The 19,154-nt window shown below is 49.6% G+C and overlaps 3 protein-coding genes across 3 annotated transcripts; 2 read left to right on the top strand and 1 right to left on the bottom strand.

Annotated features, from left to right (window-relative positions):
* The first annotated feature begins 88 nt into the window (after positions 1 to 88).
* On the top strand, positions 89 to 3,600 carry ap5b1 (adaptor related protein complex 5 subunit beta 1). Its single transcript, XM_068711872.1, has 3 exons — positions 89 to 338; positions 493 to 1,290; positions 1,619 to 3,600. The coding sequence occupies exons 1-3, from the start codon at positions 201 to 203 to the stop codon at positions 3,533 to 3,535; spliced, it is 2,853 nt and encodes a 950-aa protein (XP_068567973.1). The 5' UTR covers positions 89 to 200; the 3' UTR covers positions 3,536 to 3,600.
* cunh1orf50 (chromosome unknown C1orf50 homolog) lies at positions 3,598 to 6,885 on the bottom strand. Its single transcript, XM_068711873.1, has 5 exons — positions 6,719 to 6,885; positions 6,012 to 6,127; positions 5,826 to 5,912; positions 5,554 to 5,685; positions 3,598 to 4,759 (listed from the first exon to the last, which is right to left on the bottom strand). The coding sequence occupies exons 1-5, from the start codon at positions 6,765 to 6,767 to the stop codon at positions 4,574 to 4,576; spliced, it is 570 nt and encodes a 189-aa protein (XP_068567974.1). The 5' UTR covers positions 6,768 to 6,885; the 3' UTR covers positions 3,598 to 4,573.
* Positions 6,886 to 8,457: 1,572 nt separating this feature from the next.
* Positions 8,458 to 16,638, top strand: p3h1 (prolyl 3-hydroxylase 1). The gene is made up of 15 exons (XM_068711874.1): positions 8,458 to 9,028; positions 10,827 to 10,979; positions 11,152 to 11,341; positions 11,435 to 11,566; positions 11,923 to 12,062; positions 12,923 to 13,012; positions 13,123 to 13,175; positions 13,296 to 13,423; positions 13,823 to 13,950; positions 14,061 to 14,156; positions 14,239 to 14,389; positions 14,852 to 14,969; positions 15,076 to 15,151; positions 15,373 to 15,513; positions 15,842 to 16,638. The coding sequence occupies exons 1-15, from the start codon at positions 8,588 to 8,590 to the stop codon at positions 16,319 to 16,321; spliced, it is 2,517 nt and encodes an 838-aa protein (XP_068567975.1). The 5' UTR covers positions 8,458 to 8,587; the 3' UTR covers positions 16,322 to 16,638.
* The last annotated feature ends 2,516 nt before the right edge of the window (positions 16,639 to 19,154 follow it).

The following is a 19,154-nucleotide window of genomic DNA, read 5'->3' on the forward strand; positions in this document are numbered from 1 at the left end:
TTCCTGGTCGACTCTCCGAAGCAGCAGGGGGCGCTGATGAGACACCGCAACCGTTACATTTTGCACGTGACAAAACACGGAACTCACTGCCGTCTTGGGATGCTGAGGTTGTCACATTCAGCTTACTGTGTGCAATGACTTTGGAAAGAGTTATTTGACCGGACAGTTTTCGCGAAGTTTTTTTTGGATTCGAGCGAATAATGGCGGCGAACTGGGCCGAGAGGATCTCCGCCTTCTCCCACAGTCCGTCTCGCTTCCTCTCCGGGACGACCGCCGAGGCTTTCCTCGCAGAGCTGCTGCGCGAGCTCCGGGATGACAGAGCCAGTTACAGTGTCAAGGTACCAAACCATGTTCAATTCAATGTGCACGAGGTTAAACACACGTGCTTCATAACTGTGTGACACATGTCAACACTAATGACCTGTACTGTCTTTCCTGTTGTTTAGTGTAATCCTGGTTTGTCCATAATACGTACATGTCCTCCATCCTCAGGTCCTCCTGTTGTCCCCGCTGTGTGAGCACCCGACCCTACTGTGTCCCTCGGACTCTGTGGGCGAGGAGACGGCCCTGGAGCTCATGTCCGTGTTGGACCAGTGTCCTCCCAAGTCCGTCCAGTTCCGCTGTCACCTCCTCCTGGCCCTCACCGCCGTGCTGGTCTGCTCCTCCTGCGTGAGCCTCCGCTCCCGCGCCTCCCAGGACTTCCTAGACCTGCTCCTTCAGATGGCCCAGGACACCGGGGACCTTCACGGGGACGGCGCTCTTCGCTCTCTCCGGGCCACGGCTTGCGACTGCCTGCGGGAGCTGGAGGCCTGCTCTCCGGGCCTCCTCTCCCAGCGCCTGGAGCTCTTGGGTGTGCTCCGGCAGCGAGAGACCTCCCGGCTCCACCAGGCCTACGCGGCACTCCACGTTCTGGTGTTGAGGAACGCCGTGTATCGGCTCACCCAGGACGCGGGAGCCGGTGCCGAGCACCTCAAGGCTCTCCTGGGAGGACACACATCCGTGGCATGGGAAGCAGAGTCGGACTCCGGCCCGGTGAGCGACAAAGACTCCTCGGCCACGCTGTCGTCTCTCGTCCTGGGGCCCATGGGCACCGTGCCGATCCTCCAGACCGGGCCCGACTGTAAGGAGCTGCGTTCGGTCCTGTCCTCCCTCCTGGAGGAGTCCTACCTCCTCACTCCTCTGTGCCAGGCCGCTCTGCTGCACAGGCTGACGGAGGTGGTGGCCATGGTGCCCGGTGTCCCTCCGGCCGTATTCAGGGCTCAGCTGCTGCGACTGCTGGGCACGAGCGAGGTCTGTGGGTTCAAATGTTCAGCTCACCCCAATTTAAACACTTATGTCAAGTGGTATCTAGATTTCTTTCTCCTACTGATATAATTTGAATACTGCGGGGGAAAGGCGGACCCCGCCAGTAAAAGAGAGAGAGAGAGAGAGAGAGAGAGACTGCTACACAGAATTAAAAAAAGTAGAATATTTTAGGCTTATTTGCTTTCTTTCTGGAGTTAGACTACCCTACATCGTACTGATATCATTTCATCATGATTATCTCATGTTTCTCTATATGTTGCATAAGCAGCTTTCAGTTGACCTCCACAGTAACTCTTCGCTCCCCTCCCTCCAGGTGTGCCTCCTTCACAGCACGCTGCTGTTGAAGTGCGCGTTCACCGACAGCCTGTTCAGCGCCGAGGACGAGGCGTTCATCCTGCAGCGGCTGGTGGTTCTCTCCCAGCACCCGCTGCTGAGCGCGCCGGAGAAGCTCTTCTACACCGACTGCCTGCTGCACTTCCCCGAGAACCGGCCCATCGGCTGCGGCGGCGACGGCGACGAGACCCTCCCCGTGCTGCTGACCCCGCGGCTGGCCTCGGCCCTGGCGCCCACCGTGTTCAACGACGGCGCCACGGGGCTGGCCCGCCTCAAACTGCTGGCGCTGGTCTACCTGGAGGAGGAGGCGGAGGAGGGCGAGGGGGAGGAGAGCAAGGGGCTGGCCTACCTCTACCAGCACCTCGCCGCGCTGCTGCGCGTCGTGGCCAACGGGGGCGGCCGGGAGGTCGTCGTCACCTTCTTCAGAGCCGCCTTCCTCTTCCTGTACTACTTCTGTCACGTGGAGCGCTACTGCCGCAGCCTGACGGAGGAGCTGTGCCGGCTCTACCTCCGCCACACCCACCTGGCCCCGCACGTCATCAACCTGGCCGACCGGGTCCAGGACAAGCTCGCTGAGTCCGACTGGGCCGTGGGTTTCCTGAGGGCCCTCCAGGGGGTCATCGCCGACGCTCCGCCCGCTCAGCTCAGCTGGCGAGACCTGAGCTGGCACCTCAAGACTCTGGCCCGCGTGGCGGAGGAGGGCGAGATCCCCCAGCACAGCACCGTCCGCTTCCTGTCCGGCGTCACCGCTCCGTCTCCCTCCTCTCTGTGCGCCGGCGGCGACTGGCGCCTCGGGAACGGCCTGCTGGGGGTTTGCCGCCGCCTCCTCGTCCACCCCAGCCTGGACTCGCTGCTCATCCCTCTGGCCGACGTCCTGCTGCGTCTCACCCGACGCTACGGCGACACGGACATCCGGGACCACGCTCGCCTCTACTACAGCCTCCTGACCACCCTGTCCCGGGAGAAGCTGGCCAGGGTTCTGGCGCAGGGCTCCGCCGAGGGAGGGCGGCAGGTCAAGAAGCGATCGCTGTCCTGCATCATGGCGGAGAGCGAGGGCTTGGCGAGCGCGCTGACCGTCCACCAGACGGAGAAGTCGATATTCGGGCTGGTCGAGGCCCGTCGTGAGCCTCGGGGAGAAACACGAGCCGACGAAGTGAGCGACCTAAACCGGGATGAGACGGAGGCGAACGCAGCTCTGGACGGATACAGAGCTCAGTTCGACGTCCCCGGCTTCGCCTCAGAAATCACCCTGAACTACCAGCTGACCCACATCGACGACGGCGACTCGCGCTTCGATCAGCTCTTCAGCATCCGCCTCCACTTCGGCCTCACGGACGACCACTACGAGGAGCTGGCCGACGTCGGCGTCCCGCGTCTGCTCAGAGGGGGGCCGTCGCCGGAGGTCCGGCTGAGGCTGAAGCCCAGGCGGCCCTACCCCACGACGCTCCACGCCAGCGCCGTCTTCACCACGGAGGACGGCCTCTCCTGGTTCACCGTCCTGCCGCCGGTCCACGTGGCGTTCCGGCAGACCTTCGCTCCTCTTCCCGCTCCCCCGGGATGGGGGCGCGGCGGCAGACTGCTTCTGTTCCAGGGTTTGTGGGATGAAATGAGCGCGGAGGAGCCGGCGGACTGCGCCACCAGCCTGTTGTGCTGCCAGCTGACGGAGGCGGCTCTCACCGCCCTGGTGGAGAAACACTTCCTCCCGTACCTTGTGTCGGACCGGGCCGACGAAGAGGAGTTCAAGGTGCTTTTCTTCCTCCCGCCCCGGTCTCACGTGCTGCTGAAGGTCAGACCTGGAGACCCCGTGCACTTCAACGTCGCCACAGACAACTGGCAGCTCCTGCGTCACCTGAACGCTCACCTGCTGACCATCACCTCCTCTCAGAGCGGACTGTGACGCCGCGCACTTTTAGAAATAAACCATTTTAAAAAAACACGTTTTAAAATAAAATCATGAACTCGTTTTGTCACGCTTTATTAACTCCAGGTGCACTTGAAATGAAATCGCTGAAGACGGTCGATTCATAATAAAGTAATTGCATTTTAATTGTCTTTATTAAACAAATGTGTGAAAATGTTTCAAGTCCAGTTATGACCTGTAGATGTGAGGTCAACGGGTTCTGATCTTTATTATCTGATAAGTGTCCATAAAGCTTTAATTATAGGAAACCATCCCTAAAGTTAACGCTATGAATTCAACGTCACTAACTGATGTGTATCAATATGTAAACTTGTAACTTTAGACGTTTTCTCTTCTTTCAGACTCGTGGGGAGAAAACACATGAAGGTGTTTCTATTTACTGTTATATGAACTGAGTCATCAGATGACGCCTCAGTCATAAAATCTCACTGAACTTGTGAAACAAAAATCAATTGTCTTAATGAAAGTCATTCACTGTGGAGGTTCCATGATATCTATTGTTACATTTGTAACCATATTCACCGTTAAACGTCAAAATCTTTAAAAGGCGGTTTCCTCTGAGCCGTACAACAAAGGCTTCATATATTCATACATCATTCATAACCTGATTCATACAACATGTATTACTAAACACGGCTGTTGACAGTATTTTCTGATGATTTATGAAGTAATGCAGAAGAGATTATATATAAAAGTCTCTTCATAAAGACCTTTGACTCTTAATGTTCACATTTCTGTTCAGTAAAATGATGCAAATTAGCACATTTTTAATTAGATAATGCTCTATTTGCATATTTAAAAAGACACAATGTCAGTAATTGTCTGATGACATCATCGGCTCTTCACCTGATGACATCATCAGCTCTTCACCTGGAAGCGTCTCTCCTCGAGTCGGCGCTGAAAGCGACCAAAACACTGTAACAAAACACCGGAGCAGCTGCTTTGAGATCAGCGCTTCCAATCCAGGTCCATTAAGACTGCAGTCAGCGTTTAGAACCCCCCCCCCCCCCCCCGTCACTCGGAGAGGCCTCTGAAGTTGGGTTCCGTGTACGGCGGCAGGACCGTCTGCTGGCGGAGAAGTTTGTCCATGACGGCGATCTCGGCGTCCCTCTTCTCCACCTGGTCCACGGGGGTCCAGGACATGTCGTGTTGGAGTTTGAAGGCGCCGACGAACGCGTGAGGACAGCTGGGACCCCATTCCTTCAGAGGAGAGGACGGAGACGTTAGTCAGAGACAAAGACTTCTTCTACAAATCACTTAAACCTAAATGTTGTTCAAGAGCTGCATCATTTTCTGACAGAACATCATTATTTTGATAGTCAATTATCACAGAATCCTTCAAGCAAAAACACCCAAAACATGATCTAGTTCTGAGTCTCCAGTCAAATCAGACACATTTAGAGTTTTAGAAGAAGCTATATGGTCTCACTGTTTTATCACTAATCTAGAAACCTACGAATTTAATAACAATTATTTAAGAAAACGATGACGAAAGAATATGTAGTTGCAACCCGTATGTGTTTAATGTGTTTAATGTTTCCAACTCATAAAAGGTTTCAAAGGATCCGTTTTACTCTCAAAGTTCTCCGGCGACAAACGATCACAGACAAAACTGTAACCGGTCAGATCCGACCTGACTCACTACCAGCCCCCCCCCCTCTTAGTGACCTGACCTTTGGACACCAGACACATCTAACACACACACACACACACACACACACACACACACACACACACACACACACACACACACACACACGTTAGGTATTCACGTGCTGGGGGGGAGAACTCTCCCTGAGGCGACGTTAAGCAACAGGCTCTGTGCTGACATGTGGTCCACGTGAGGACACACACACACACACACACACACACCATTAAAGGCAGCTTGTCAACCCGTGTTGGATTGCTCTGTGTGTGTGTGTGTGTGTGTGTGTGTGTGTGTGTGTGTGTGTGTGTGTGTGTGTGTGTGTGTGTGGGGGGGGGGGGAGAAATACCTTAGGGGAGATGATGGAGAAGTACTTCTGTCCGGACGGCCGCTGGTAGAGGTAATACATGTTGCCTGCTTTCTTCACGATGTTACAGGCAGCGTGGTGGAGGTCGGCGTCTCTTTTAGCGTCTTCTAAAACCTGGACAGAGAGAAGATATGAGACATGTCTCTGGTCTCATGAACGATCAGCCACACACCAGCTACGGTGGCATTAACAGAAGAAGTAACTGCAGCAGCAGCAGCCCACTCGTTGTGTGCGCTGGTGTTTCTGCTGCTCACCTTCCTCGCCTGATCCTGCAAGTATCTGATCTGATCAGCAATGACCGTCAGTTTGCTGCAAGCGTTGGCTTTAGTGAAATCATCTCCCTACAAAAACAACAAAAAGGGAACATATTAGTGCCTCACTAACAGTTATGGCTGTGTGTGTGTGTGTGTTTGTTGTTGTTACTACATCTCGGTCCATACCCTCTGCACTTGTGACGCCAGGGCCACCAGGTCCATGGGGTCCCCTACTCTGTTGGTCTGGTAGGAACTGACCAGTTCCACCCCGCTGGGGGCGCTGCTGCTCTCAACCAGAGTCACTGTAAACAGCGCACACGCACGCACGCACGCACGCACGCACACACACACACACACACACACACACACACACACACACACACACACACACACACACGTAGAGTTACATCACTATTATATAATGCATGTAACCGAATGCAGCTACAATTACTGTATCACTGACATGACGTCATCACAGTAGCTGCTACTGTCCCATCACAACAGCTGCTACTACGACTACTCATCAACACATTATGAATCTAATAGTACAGTAATTAAATGTAATAATAATAATAATAATAATAATAATAATAATAATAATAATAATAATAATAATAATGTGCATTGACACGAAACTCTTCACCGCACTTCCGCCTCATTAGGCTTGTAACGTCACAGTATTTAAACAACCATAAAGAAAACAACTAATGAGCTGACGTCAATCACTTGAATGCATATGTTACCGCGCGCTGAGCTAACTGTTGCTAATTATTAAGCTAAACAAATATAACCGCATTCTCCTTGACGGTGAAGCTCCGCGAGACACCTTAACAAACTATTTCGAGACCGCTCTGAACGGTGGAAGGTGTGACGTTACAGTCGGTGTGCGTTACCCGTGGTGGTTCTGTCGGGCTGGTTCGGGAGGCTGACCGTCCTCTCCATGTTGTCTTCTGTCGGTTTTCACTACGAACACGTCTCTACGGGTGATACGGGTCATATATAACCTCCCCGTCCAACCACTGGTTTTGTAACCGGCTAATATTTGACCAAAAATGACATGAGAAACACCGGAGGGGTTCACGGGGTCCTGAATCTCCGCCCCCATTTTGCTGGGATAGTAGTCCTGATCTGTGCCTGTGAAAAAAGACGTGAGATAAAACGCTTTATCGGATCTTTTTTGATTGTAATAAATTCACGTTTTCAAAGTGCAACTTTCATCCCCAATTCCATCCTAATAAAAACAACTTCTGGAGTATATTTCATATTATTTGGGGCATTATTCCTTGGACGGGTTTTCGGGCGAATCAAAACGAGCCCAGCCTCGCTATAGAACATTTAAAAGGAGAAGATGCGTCACTGTTGAGAAATACAATAAGCAAAGTCTCGGTATCGTTAACAGCTGTTGGGATACATTCGTCACGTCAACAGCTCAACACTGCATTAAACCACAGACTCACGGGTCTTTAGGGTGTACTAGACGCACAGTAGTCTGGATTTGGGGTTTCGTGATATTTTCTTGCATGGTTTCCCCCATGATGCATTGCGGGTCACACTTATACAAGTTTTGCTTGGGTGGTGTTTTAAGTTGTGCTGATTTGATGGGATCAATGTGAACTTAAAGACCTGTTTTCACAAGTAACTAGTTGTGAAAACAGCCGTCAGACAAATGTAGATTTGAGCAAATATTGTACTTTTTACACATTAATATATTTGCCTCTGAGATGTAGTGTGGTAGAAGTAACAGACAATGGAAATACTCAAGTTAAGAACAAGTACCTCAAATTTATACTGAAGTAGATTAGAGTAAATGTACTTAGTTACCACTACTGGTCTGTGTATAAATTGCTCTGAAGTATTGAGAAAATGCATCTACAGGTTTCCTGTGATAAGAACATGTGTTATAACATTCATTGTCTTAATAACAAAACACTTCTATTTTTAGCAGTGATATTACATACCTGCTTATTTCATCATAACAAAATAATTAAGTATTTATAGCAACGTTTATAGCAACTTTTCTCGTTAGATCAATGTTATGTTACTTTCACACGTATATATGCTGTTTTAAAACAAGTTTTCTTTGTGAAGTCAGAATGTTAATAGGTCACATATTCTTCTAAATCTAGTTGTTTTTCTCATCTGTGCGTAATAAAGATAGACTGGTTTAAGTCTAGAAGAGCTCATCTCTATCTTATAACTTCTAGCTTGTTTGTGCTCCACAGAATAAGAAGAGATCGTTACAATAACAGGATAGCTTGTCTTTATAATAAGTGCATATGTTTTAATACTGGGAAAAATATGATTAAATGACAATATCTCGTTCTCCAGCTGCTTTTGAGAACAAAAACTGGAAAATAAATTGCTGTTTGAGTCATATTTCAGTTATGTCTTCAAACTGGTTCTTTTGTCTGTACGATAATATTTCAATCAATCAATTATGTATTTTGTTACCTTCTCTGTACATGTTCATCCATTCATGACCCTCCATACGTGACAGCATTGAACATGTTACAGAACTCCTCTATAGACTCTGTATGTAAGCAGTATTCTACAGTCAGCACTACATTATGAAGCATTCTCCCCACAGTAGTGACGCTCTGTCTATATTACATTATTATAACTACATGGGGGGGGGGCTGAACTGTGCTGAAGCCCCGCCTCCAAACAAGTCCCTGTCGGAGAGCGAAGTTGAGACCTCTTCTCTCTGACCCGGCTTCTAGTCTCCTGGATCGGGCTGCAGAGCCCCGACACGTCCCGGCACCATGGAGCTCCGCTGTGCGCTACTGTTCGTCTGCCTCGCCGCTCCGCTGTGCGCCGCACACATTCTGGAGCCGTACGACTTCCTCTTCGACACGGCGGTGGAAGCCTACTACAAGGGGGACTGGCTGACTGTGATCCTGAACATGGAGAAGGCGCTCAGGAACAAAGCTACGGTCCGCAGCGTGAAGGCGCAGTGCCGGCTGCGCTGCGCCAACCAGACCGCGTTCGGCGACCGCCTGTCCGGGCTGGAAGTCGCCGTGCCGGGCGCCGGCTCCGTGGAGGACCTGGGCTTCTTCCAGAAAGTCCTCAAACGGGCGGACTGCGTGAACTCCTGCGAGACCGACAAACTGGGTACCCCGACTATGCATGAGGTCACCGACGAGCTGGAGCTGGAGTTCAAGAAGAGGACCCCGTACAACTACCTGCAAGTCGCTTATTTTAAGGTATAAAAGTTATAAGTGATGCAGCTGTGGAGCTGCCGTTGTAAAGACGCATCACACTTTGCAGACATGTTTTCCAGTGTAAGTTTAAAAACGGTTTAGTTGATCACTGTGAAAGCCCCAACCCCCCCAAAACCAGAGAAACCGTGCCACGTCTTAAGGTGGAGTCTGTGGAGTCTCTCCGTTATCCAGCGGTTTAAAGGCCCAACGTGCTGCGTTCAAATGCGACTCACAAACTCACACTGAAGTGGTAAATGATGCCGCGTTTGAGTCCCGTTAGATGCAAAGCGACATGGACGAAGATAGAAAGCTGCACGATGCACGATATTCTTCTTATTTTATGTTCACACTTTTCTTGGATTGTGTTAAAAAAAATACCACCCTCAGACGGAACCTGAAAGCAGCACCGTGATGTCAACGGTTGTTGCAGGATTCTGAGTTGTCACTGAAATATGTGGAGTAATAATTCAAATATAATCACAGCGTAGTGCTGTAATAGTTCATATCATTGACGTGCCTGCATGGACAAAAAACACAAAACTCAACATTCAAACCAAACTTGAGATTTTCAGACTTTCAGAACTTTGATAATTACATGTTAGGGAACCAAACGTTCAGTCTGAGCTGAAAATTATACGTTTATTTTAACTACAGGCCACTGAGAGGGGGGGGGGGTATGTAGAAGACAATAATTAGGGGTGTTAGAAAATATAAGTATTGCGATACTTGTGACACTGTATTGATTCTCAAAAACACTATTGGTGTTTAATAAATAGTTTGCGTGTGGCAGACGGTGGTTCATTTTGTGTTGCGTTCAAACACCTGGATAACAGAGTTGTCATCTATTTTCAATAGAATGAAGGAATGAAGGCTTGTCTCACTATCGTAGTATTGTTTTAAGAAATCGCGATGTGGTTCGTGTCGCTGACGGTATCGCAATATATTGAATCGTGAGTCCTGTATCGAGATACGTGTCGCCATAATCTTGTCAACACAGCCTGACACAGAAGTCCTGCAGGTCTCTGGAGGTCAATATAAACTACACATTACATAATTCATCCTTCACATTAGCTCGATGTCACCAAGCTCGTTATTTTGAAGTAAAGGACTAACTCACTAAACTTATGGTAGAATATATTCTTCATGCCGAATTAATGAAGTTTGGTTACTTTAGTAAAGTAGAACTGAGAAATAATGTCCACACTTTTCTACTAATGAGTCAAGTGAATGTGAATACTTTGATGGTCACTCTCATAGCATCGTCTTCAGCTACCGTATGCTAGCTAGCTGCCACACACCGCTACTAGCTACAAAGTTAACGACTAGCTTAGCAGTTAGCAGTTAGCACTTAACAGTGGGGCAGTTAGCAGCTAAAGAGCTAACCAGAGCTAAGAGAGAGAGAGAATAATGGAGTCACGTTCACCAGGTGGACAGAAACACAAGTCAACATAGATGCTAATGTTAATCTGTGCTAGCTGGATGTGTGAACAAGCTACAGTTTGCTAACACGTTAGCCACAACAACCTCATACAGAGATAATACATCTATGTTTTGTTTCATGTGGTCAAAAATAAGGATGCATTGCTGCCTCGCTGTATGAAGTTGTCATGTCGAACGTGTTAAACATATAGAGCAAAGTTAGCATCTATGCTTTGCAGAAGGTTGGATGGACTGAACCATCAGAGAACAGGCCTGTCAAAAAGGGCCCGTGGGTTCTTTGAGGTGGTTTTGCTGACTAACACGCCTCGGATCAGAGGGGAAGACCTGAACGCCTGTGTGGGTTTTTACGTTTCTCTTCCAGATCAACAAGCTGGACAAGGCGGTAGCAGCTGCCAACACGTTCTTCCTGGCCAACCCGGATCACACGGAGATGAAGCAGAACCTGGACTACTACAGGATGATGCAAGGAGTGCAGCCGGAGGACTTCAAGGATCTGGAGGCCAAGCCGCATATGGTGAGAGCAACACGCCGAGGCCGGCCTGTAGAGGGAGCGTGCTCGTCTGTACTTTTTCTCATCATATATGTTTGTTTCTTATATATGCACCAATGCACCAAGGCAAATCCCATGTAGCTGAAATCCCACGTGGCGATAATCTGATTCTCCGTGACAATCTGCCTCTCCTCAGGCCGAGTTCCTGCTGGGGAAGAGCTACTACAGCGACGACTCCTTCGGCCTGGCGGCGGAGCACTTCGAGGCGGCCGTAAACGAGCACTTCACCGCCGACAAGGAGTGCAGAGCGCTGTGCGAGGGAGCCTACAACTACGACGGGTACAACTACATGGACTACAGCGCCGACCTCTTCCAGACCATGACAGGTGAGACGGTGCGTCCTCTTTGGGGGGAGGGGGGGGGCGGGGTTTTGTATGAAAGTCGATCATTTGCCGACCCTCGTCCTTTTTTTTCGTCAGACCACTACATGCAGGTGCTGAACTGTAAGCAGCACTGCGCGGTGGAGTTGGCCTCAACCGCCGGCAAAGACAAGCCCTTCGAGGACTTCCTCCCGTCGCATTTCAACTACCTGCAGTTCTCCTACTACAACAGTGAGTCCCACGTCAACGCCTCAGTGACCTCTATTCACCGCAGGGCTTCCGTTTGGATTCGGTGTGAAGTCTACTGCCTTCAAAATGAAGCTTCACGGCGTAGAACGTTATTCCCTTTGGTTGTAGATGTTTATGTCTTAATACATATACGCACACATGCAGTTAGGCTTGCCCTCTCTTAGACGTGACCAGCAGAAATAGTAGCTAGCGATGCACCTAGCGGTCGGTCGTTTACACAACAACCAATCAGCATCGAGCTTTGGAACAAGGAAGAAGGTGGAGACTAGTGAAGAGTCACAGTGCATTGATCCAGAACACTCGTTCTCAACCCTCCCCTCCCGTCCGCCTCTCTGCAGGTGAGAAGTACGAGCCGGCCATCGAGTGCGCCAAGACCTTCCTGCTGTTCCACCCCGACGACGAGGTGATGAACCAGAACCTGGCCTATTATTCTGCGGTGCTGGGCGAAGACAAGGCGCGAGCTATAAAGGCCAGACAGGTACGACTCGCACTTCGTCTCCCGGAGGCTTTTTTTGTTTGCGAAAGAGCCTCGTTGTTTTTTTTTTTTGCTTAATCCATAATGACCAGCGGTAAATCAGCCCACACTGCAGGGAAAGATTAGCACTCCAACGCACTCAAGGGTACAAGAGAGAGAGAGAGAGAGAGAGAGAGACATTAAAGAGAAGCACTGATGGTGATCTGAAGCACATACACCTTTAAAAGAAGCAGTGAGCCAGATCTCTTTACTGCCCCCAGGCTGCAGACGCCCACACTCTGCACCGCTTACAGCGGGCTAACGGGGTCGCTGATCGATGCTAACGATGATGGAGGGAGCTCAGGATCACGGCTCTGCAGCTCAATGCTCGGTTTGGGAATAAAAACACTCCCAAGAGTCGGCGTGGGTGATTCTGGAGGAAAAAAACCAACTAAAACCAATTGAATAGTGTTTCCCTCACAGTTATTGGTTATTGTGCGTTCCATCATAACGAAAGGTTTGGCTTCATTATTAAATCACCAACCCTACGCAGAACGTGTTTGGTTTGTCAGTAGGGAGCAGGAGGGTCATCACATAACTGCTTGTCTTAAGGTTTAAAGATGCTTCCTACAGAAGAGACTCCTAAACCCCAGAAGGATGTGATTCACTTATTAATTACTTAACTTAATTGTCTTGGTGGTCCAGAAACTTAAAGCGTCATCATGTGGTCTTGAGCGGCCTTTAAATCTGTATTTCATCGTTCATGTTGTTCCCCATCACATGGTTCTTCAGCCTAACAAAGGGTTCATAGCTCTAGATCTCCTGGAGCTGATTTGCAGACTGGGTTTCAACAGATGCAGTTGAGTTTCTAATTGATGTTGCAGGCGGTGAAGCTGCACATCCAGCAGTCCTTACTGGAGAAAGAGCTGCTCTACTTCGGATACGAAGCCTTCGGAATCACCTTCGTCGATCCGGTGAGTGAAGAAGTCACGTTCGCCGTCGATCACATGTTGGTTATTTGACGCCGCGGCGCCATGTGGGGACGGTGTCTGACCGCTGTCTTTTACTGTCACTTGGTCTTCAGGACGCATGGACCCCTGAGGATGTCATGCCTAAGAAGCTGAGAGACAAGCAGAAGTAAGAAGTGAAGAGAGCGCCTCACACACACACACACACACACACACACACACACACACACACTGTGGAAGCGATGTCATGGCCTCTGTATGTGTGTGTGTGTGTGTGTGTGTGTCTCAGGGCCGACAAAGAGACCGCGGCGAGGATCACGGAGGAGATCGGAAACCTCATGAAGGAGATTGAGACGCTGGTCGAGGAGAAGAAGAAGGACTCTTCGGATATGGCCATGATTATAGCGCCGACGGAAGGTGAATATTACACTGCAAGAGAACAAGATGTCAGTGAGACCATGTGGTCTTGATGTGGTCTTGATGTGGTCTTGATGTGGTCTTGATGTGGTCTTTCATATTTTAAACAACGTTAACTACAGTACCAGTTCCGCCAACGTACCTTCACCCAAAAACCTGGTCTCAAGTCAGAGGACAAAGTGTATTCCTGCTGTTTAAAGGGTCCATTGTTCAGATAGTGAGATACACAGACCTACATCTATTGGTGCAGGTGCTCATATGCAATCAGAAGGACTTGTTGAGAGGACAGAGGATTGGGAGACAAAAGACCAAAAGACTGATTTCACCATTTAACGAGCAAAAGCCGAGTCTGTTGATCGTTTAAGTCCTCTCCTTGATCCTGCGTCCTTCCTCCTCGAGGCGGCGCTCCGTTGCACGACGACATCAAGGTGACCATGACGGCCAATCAGCTGAACGGCTCTCGGCGGGTGCTGCTGGACGGTGTGATCGGCGAGGACGAGTGCAGGGAGCTGCAGCGCCTCTCCAACGTGAGTGACGGAAAGAAGGAGTTTAGCTTCATTTTGGCAACGTGAAACCATGAAACTCAGCACGAGTTAGCGTGAGTAAAGACGGTGTTGATGCTGTGCATATCTCCCAGTCAGCTGCTCTGAAAGGTGACGGCTACAGGGGGCGCCCCTCCCCACACTCCCCCAGCGAGATGTTCCAGGGAGTCACCGTCCTGAAGGCCGTGAAGGTCTGTAGTCCCCCGGCTGAAGCACAGCGACAGTAAGTAAAGTTAGCTTCGCCGTTAAACGCGCCTTCTCCACCTCCCGCAGCTCGGCCAGGAGGGGGCGGTTCCGCTGAAGAGCGCTCGCCTGTTCTTCGACCTCAGCGAGAAGGTGAAGAAGACTCTGGAGTCGTACTTCCGTCTGGACGCTCCGCTCTACTTCTCCTACTCACACCTGGTCTGCCGCTCCGCCATCGATGGTGAGTCTGCTAGAGGGACAGGGTCATGTCTGTCGGAGAGAGACTGATCCACTGGTTTCAAGTCTGTTCGAGCCTTCAATAGAGTCTTTAATCCTCCTTTGTGATGACTAGTTGGTCATCATGATGGACTTAAAGCTTGACCCCTTCACAAGTTAAAGCTGCACTCATCGATCACGGCCACTAGAGGGCAGCAGAACAAAGCACAGACAGGCCAACACTAGCTGTTAGCCGTGCACCATTAGCTTACATCATCTGTGTCGTGTCTCTGCCCACCTGATGAATATCCAATAAAAATCCAGATTTGTCTGTCCACACATACGTCTCTAGCTCTGTCTGCTGTTTGCTGCCGGTCCAGTAGAGTAAAGTGGGTTTATCACACCTAGTTTTCTGAAACAGCTCTCTGCTGTAGCTGGACTGATGAGGGTCTAAAAGGTTCTTTTTGCTCGTCTGGTGTTCATTCAGAGAAGCAGGGGCACCGCGAGGACCTGAGTCACCCTGTCCACGTGGACAACTGTCTGCTGGTCTCTGAGCTCAACGAGTGTATAAAGGAACCTCCTGCATACACACACAGAGACTACAGGTGAGCGCACGCACACACACACACACACACACACACACACACACACACACACACACAGAAGTACACTACAGAGTCCACCTAACCCCCCGGTGTCTCCCCCCTGCAGTGCCATCCTTTATCTGAACGATGACTTTGAGGGAGGAGAGTTCATTTTCACTGAGTTGGACGCTAAAACAGTCACGGTAACTATTCAGCTTCTCTTCCCGACGTCTTTATCTCAACCTGTGCTGCATGTGTGGATTCAACAAATACACACTCAGAAGAGTGCAAATCTCCACCAGGTGTTTTTGCAATTACCGCATCTGCCGCCCGAGTAGACCGCGCAGGAGCGAACACATAATCTCCCGGCGGAAACGTCAAGCTCCACTGCTTTTCAAATGTCGCTCGGGTCTTATCTTTCCAGGCGGAGGTGCGTCCGCAGTGCGGCCGCATGGTCGGGTTCGGAGCGGGCCAGGAGAACCCCCACGGCGTCAGAGCCGTCACCGTGGGCCAGAGGTGCGCCGTGGCGCTGTGGTTCACCCTGGATCCCGCTCACGAGGAAAAGGTACGGACCGTCTCCGTGAACGTCAGCAAAAACTACTAGAGTAGTTTTCAACTGCAGCGACACTCTCCCTCCTAATATCGCAGTAATAAAGCAGTGTTGAGTTTGTACTGTTCTTTGCATCATCATTACTAAAAGAGGCAATTCATAAATAATGTAATAGAGTGTACCCTCATTTAAACCGTAATGTCTTAATGGAACAATCATTTTCACAGTAGCCAGTGGCTAATGTTCTGCAAACATCATGAATCTAATCGAGCATGAATTGAGTTTTTGGTCTTTACATTTTCATCCTTAATTGGCTAATGTTTCTTTTGTTTCTGTACCGTAGGAGAGAATCCAAGCTCAGGATATGCTGGAGATGTTTTCTACCCCCGTAAACGCCGAGTTCATCAAAAATGAGGCGAACGCCGCCTCCGAGCCCCGACCGACGACGCCCGAACGCCCCGCGCAGTCCGACCCAGGAAAAACGGACGGCAAGCAAGATGACCAACCGGCGGCGCAGAAGCCGGACGCGCCGGCCGACGGACCGGCCGACCCGGCGGAGGCGAAGGCGGAGGCGAAGCCGGTCGGCAAAACGAAAACGGGCGCCAAAGTCAAAGTTGCTCCGAAAGCGAAGGCCAAGGCGGCGGACAAAGTCAAACCCGCCGCTAAAAAAGATGGGAAACAGACGGTTAAAACGCAAACCAAGCAGGCGGCCAAAAAGGACGCCAAACCGGCTGCGAAAAAGACGGTAAAAGTTGCAGCTAAGAAGGATTCCAAAAAAAGCAAAGTCGACTCGGACTCTCAGAACGGAAAGGAGGAGCTGTGATCGAACGAGCTGCTGTGACAGTGTCTGCTTTCCTGCTATCTTCTACTTCTCTGTGGGTGGTCGAATGGAAACGGAGTGAAAGGGTTTGAGATGTCGCTGAAATCATCGCGGTGACAATCGAAACTGACAATCTGCTGGAGCGCCCAAATCACCGGAACCACCTTTGTTTTCGGCGTGATGGTACCCTCTTTCATCTCCGTTTGGGTTCTCCGTGTTTAGTTTTTATTTGTGATGACATGTTCTGGAACCAAGCCAAGGTTAAAGAGGCAAAACTCAGATCAACCGTGTGAAAAACAAAATAAAAGTGATGTTTTCTACTCTGTGGTGAGTTTTCATTAAAAGAAGCAAAAACACGATGCGATGCTCCAAGCCGACACTGGGTGTCAGGATGGAAGCGCCGCTCACTAATCTCTCCTCACTTTAACAAACCGTAACAAATTCACTTCTGAAGAGAAATCCTCAGGTGGCGAGCTTCGAGATTTCGGGAGGGGGGGGGGAGGAAGTCCTGCTGTGATTTGATTTCAGCCTGAATAATTCAAAGCCCCGGTGCTCATTGTTCTCTGACTTCCTTGAAGGCTCAGCACATTTCAGCACCGTCACATTATAAATCTCGGGGCCTGCTTGGGAAAAGGGAAAAGTTTTGAAGTGAAGGCCTCTCACTGATGTATCTGTTGTTTTCTCTGCGGACGCTGCTGTTCATTAAATTTAGATTATTTCCACAGAAGATAGCAGTTACCGGTTCTCTCGATCTCAGCCCTCAGCTGGTCCCCGCAGAGCCTCGGTCGATGGGAGGCGCACCGTTAACGGTGGAAAGTAAGGACGTACGTTTACTCGAGGACCGCACTTGTGATAGAAGGCCGGGACAATGAAACATTAAAATGAAACACAGGTAAACAAAGCAGGGAGGTTGCGTGTGAGGAGTTGAGGGAGTGACGCCTGAAGCGAGGTACAACCGACGGACCCTGGCGGGGGCCGCCGTGGCCCTCTGGTACCGACAGGCGCCTGACTGTGCAGAGCAAGAGTGATCACGAGAATCTTGAATAGGACCGAAATCGATTCCTTCAAGGTGGGTGAAGAGGAAGCTACCTCAGTCTCCTGTAGATCTGTTGTTCCCAAATTTACATTTGCGAAAGAAACAATATTAGTGTTGAATGTGGGCATTGCCAACTGCGGTCAACCACACACACGTCTTTACTATTTGTTGTGACTGAACCCCCCCCACCCAGGAAGAGCAGCGAGCTGAGAAGTTGACATAGTGGACTAACCGGGGAATTACAACTTCCGGCTCCTTGAACCCAAAAAACGACTTAATCACAGAAGTACATCGATACGTCTGTAAATCTTCTTTTTCTTCTTGTAGGTGACTCAACGTCCCGGTACGATAACCTTACTCACGTTTACCTAACTTTTAAATCGTTAGGTCCTAAAATCAGAATCCAGAGTTATCTCCCTTCTTCCATTAATGTGACTGAGCCTGACAATGAGGGCTTGGAGGCGGGGTTAAAGGAAACGCTAGTGCTCTACGGGCAAGAACCAATGGATGCGGAAGATTCGGATAAATTTCATCCTCGAAAGTCTAAATTGGAGGCAACGGAAAAACAAGCGAGATTTTGTGTCCACTGGTTTAGTTCCAGTCTAATATTCACACCCTTTTTGCTCTATTTTTGGTCCCTACCAGCTCTCTGCAGAGCGCTCCGCTGTGTTCACCAGATAGTCTCCAGCTGTGTTGCTGTTTGCTGCAGAGTGGTGAACGCTGGGTTGTTACCAATGCGGGTGGAAACGCTGTGAGAGTGAACCAGAACAGATACACTCTCTATGAATCTGTGTTAAAACAAGAGGAGCTGCTGATTCACAACGAAAGACCCCTTCATACAAACAATGCTATTGTTCTAAATATACGGTTATATATTTATATATTGATGGAATTAAATATAAGCATGCATCCTGCATCAATCTGAGCCTTCCATGTCTGCGTTAACGTTAGTAAACCCGGCCTGTTCTGTGCAGTCGGTGTAGGCAGCTATGACGTATGTGAAGGGACGTCTGCGTAGGTTTAGCATGTGGATGAAGTCATGGCAGCACAGAGAGGCCATCTGGACACACACACGCACACACACACACACACACACACACACACACACACACACACACACACACACACACACACGCATAGGGTGCAATTATGGCAGCCCAAATAATAAGCACAACACAGTAGTGGCCCAGTCCTTCAGAGAGGACTGTAGATGAGGGGTTTGTACGAGGGGGGGGGGGGGGGGGGGGGGGGGGGGCAGTGGGACTGTCAGACTGGGTCAAGTGTGTGTGTGTGTGTGAGTCAAATATTTAGTGAAAAATTCTTCCGACTCGCTGTTCAAACACCGCAGTCAGAGCTGACGCAGGACCCTTTTACTCTGCAACACATGCAGCGCAATGCAAATCTACACCCACTCATCCACCAACACACATGCATACATGCATACAAAGTCCATGTAAATACAGATAATCACACATATATACATATATATATATATATATACATATATATATATATATATATATATATATATATACACAAGCTCATGGGATCCTGTTGAAGGAGTCCCATGTTGATTTAAGTTGGAGTGAGCTTGTAGTGTGATTAATGTGACGGGCAGATGGACTCAGCTGTCATGCATAAACCAACTCCCAACCTCCTACAGCGCCAGAATACATGAACAGAACCCCTCTGCTCTGCTGCTGCAGCGTGTGTGTGTGTGTGTGTGTGTGGTGTACTGTCAGTGCCTTCTTTGTATCGTCTTGCTCTTGTTTGATTGAAAGAGGGAGAGAAAAACACACA

The sequence above is a fragment of the Cebidichthys violaceus genome, unplaced genomic scaffold, assembly GCF_023349555.1.
Source record: "Cebidichthys violaceus isolate CVI_PGR_0920_01 unplaced genomic scaffold, fCebVio1.0.p SCAF_17, whole genome shotgun sequence".
Lineage (NCBI taxonomy): Eukaryota > Metazoa > Chordata > Actinopteri > Perciformes > Stichaeidae > Cebidichthys > Cebidichthys violaceus.

Excerpts from the sequence above, each read along its gene's own strand:
- p3h1 (XM_068711874.1), top strand. The coding sequence starts at position 8,588 with ATGGAGCTCCGCTGTGCGCTACTGTTCGTCTGCCTCGCCGCTCCGCTG. Across the intron at positions 9,029-10,826 it reads TGCAAGTCGCTTATTTTAAG|ATCAACAAGCTGGACAAGGC; the intron begins GTATAAAAGTTA and ends TTTCTCTTCCAG. Across the intron at positions 14,157-14,238 it reads CCGTCCTGAAGGCCGTGAAG|CTCGGCCAGGAGGGGGCGGT; the intron begins GTCTGTAGTCCC and ends CACCTCCCGCAG.
- ap5b1 (XM_068711872.1), top strand. The coding sequence starts at position 201 with ATGGCGGCGAACTGGGCCGAGAGGATCTCCGCCTTCTCCCACAGTCCG. Across the intron at positions 339-492 it reads GAGCCAGTTACAGTGTCAAG|GTCCTCCTGTTGTCCCCGCT; the intron begins GTACCAAACCAT and ends CTCCATCCTCAG. Across the intron at positions 1,291-1,618 it reads GACTGCTGGGCACGAGCGAG|GTGTGCCTCCTTCACAGCAC; the intron begins GTCTGTGGGTTC and ends CCCTCCCTCCAG.
- cunh1orf50 (XM_068711873.1), bottom strand. The coding sequence starts at position 6,767 with ATGGAGAGGACGGTCAGCCTCCCGAACCAGCCCGACAGAACCACCACG. Across the intron at positions 6,128-6,718 it reads GCCCGACAGAACCACCACGG|TGACTCTGGTTGAGAGCAGC; the intron begins GTAACGCACACC and ends CGCTGTTTACAG. Across the intron at positions 4,760-5,553 it reads TCTCCATCATCTCCCCTAAG|GAATGGGGTCCCAGCTGTCC; the intron begins GTATTTCTCCCC and ends TCTCCTCTGAAG.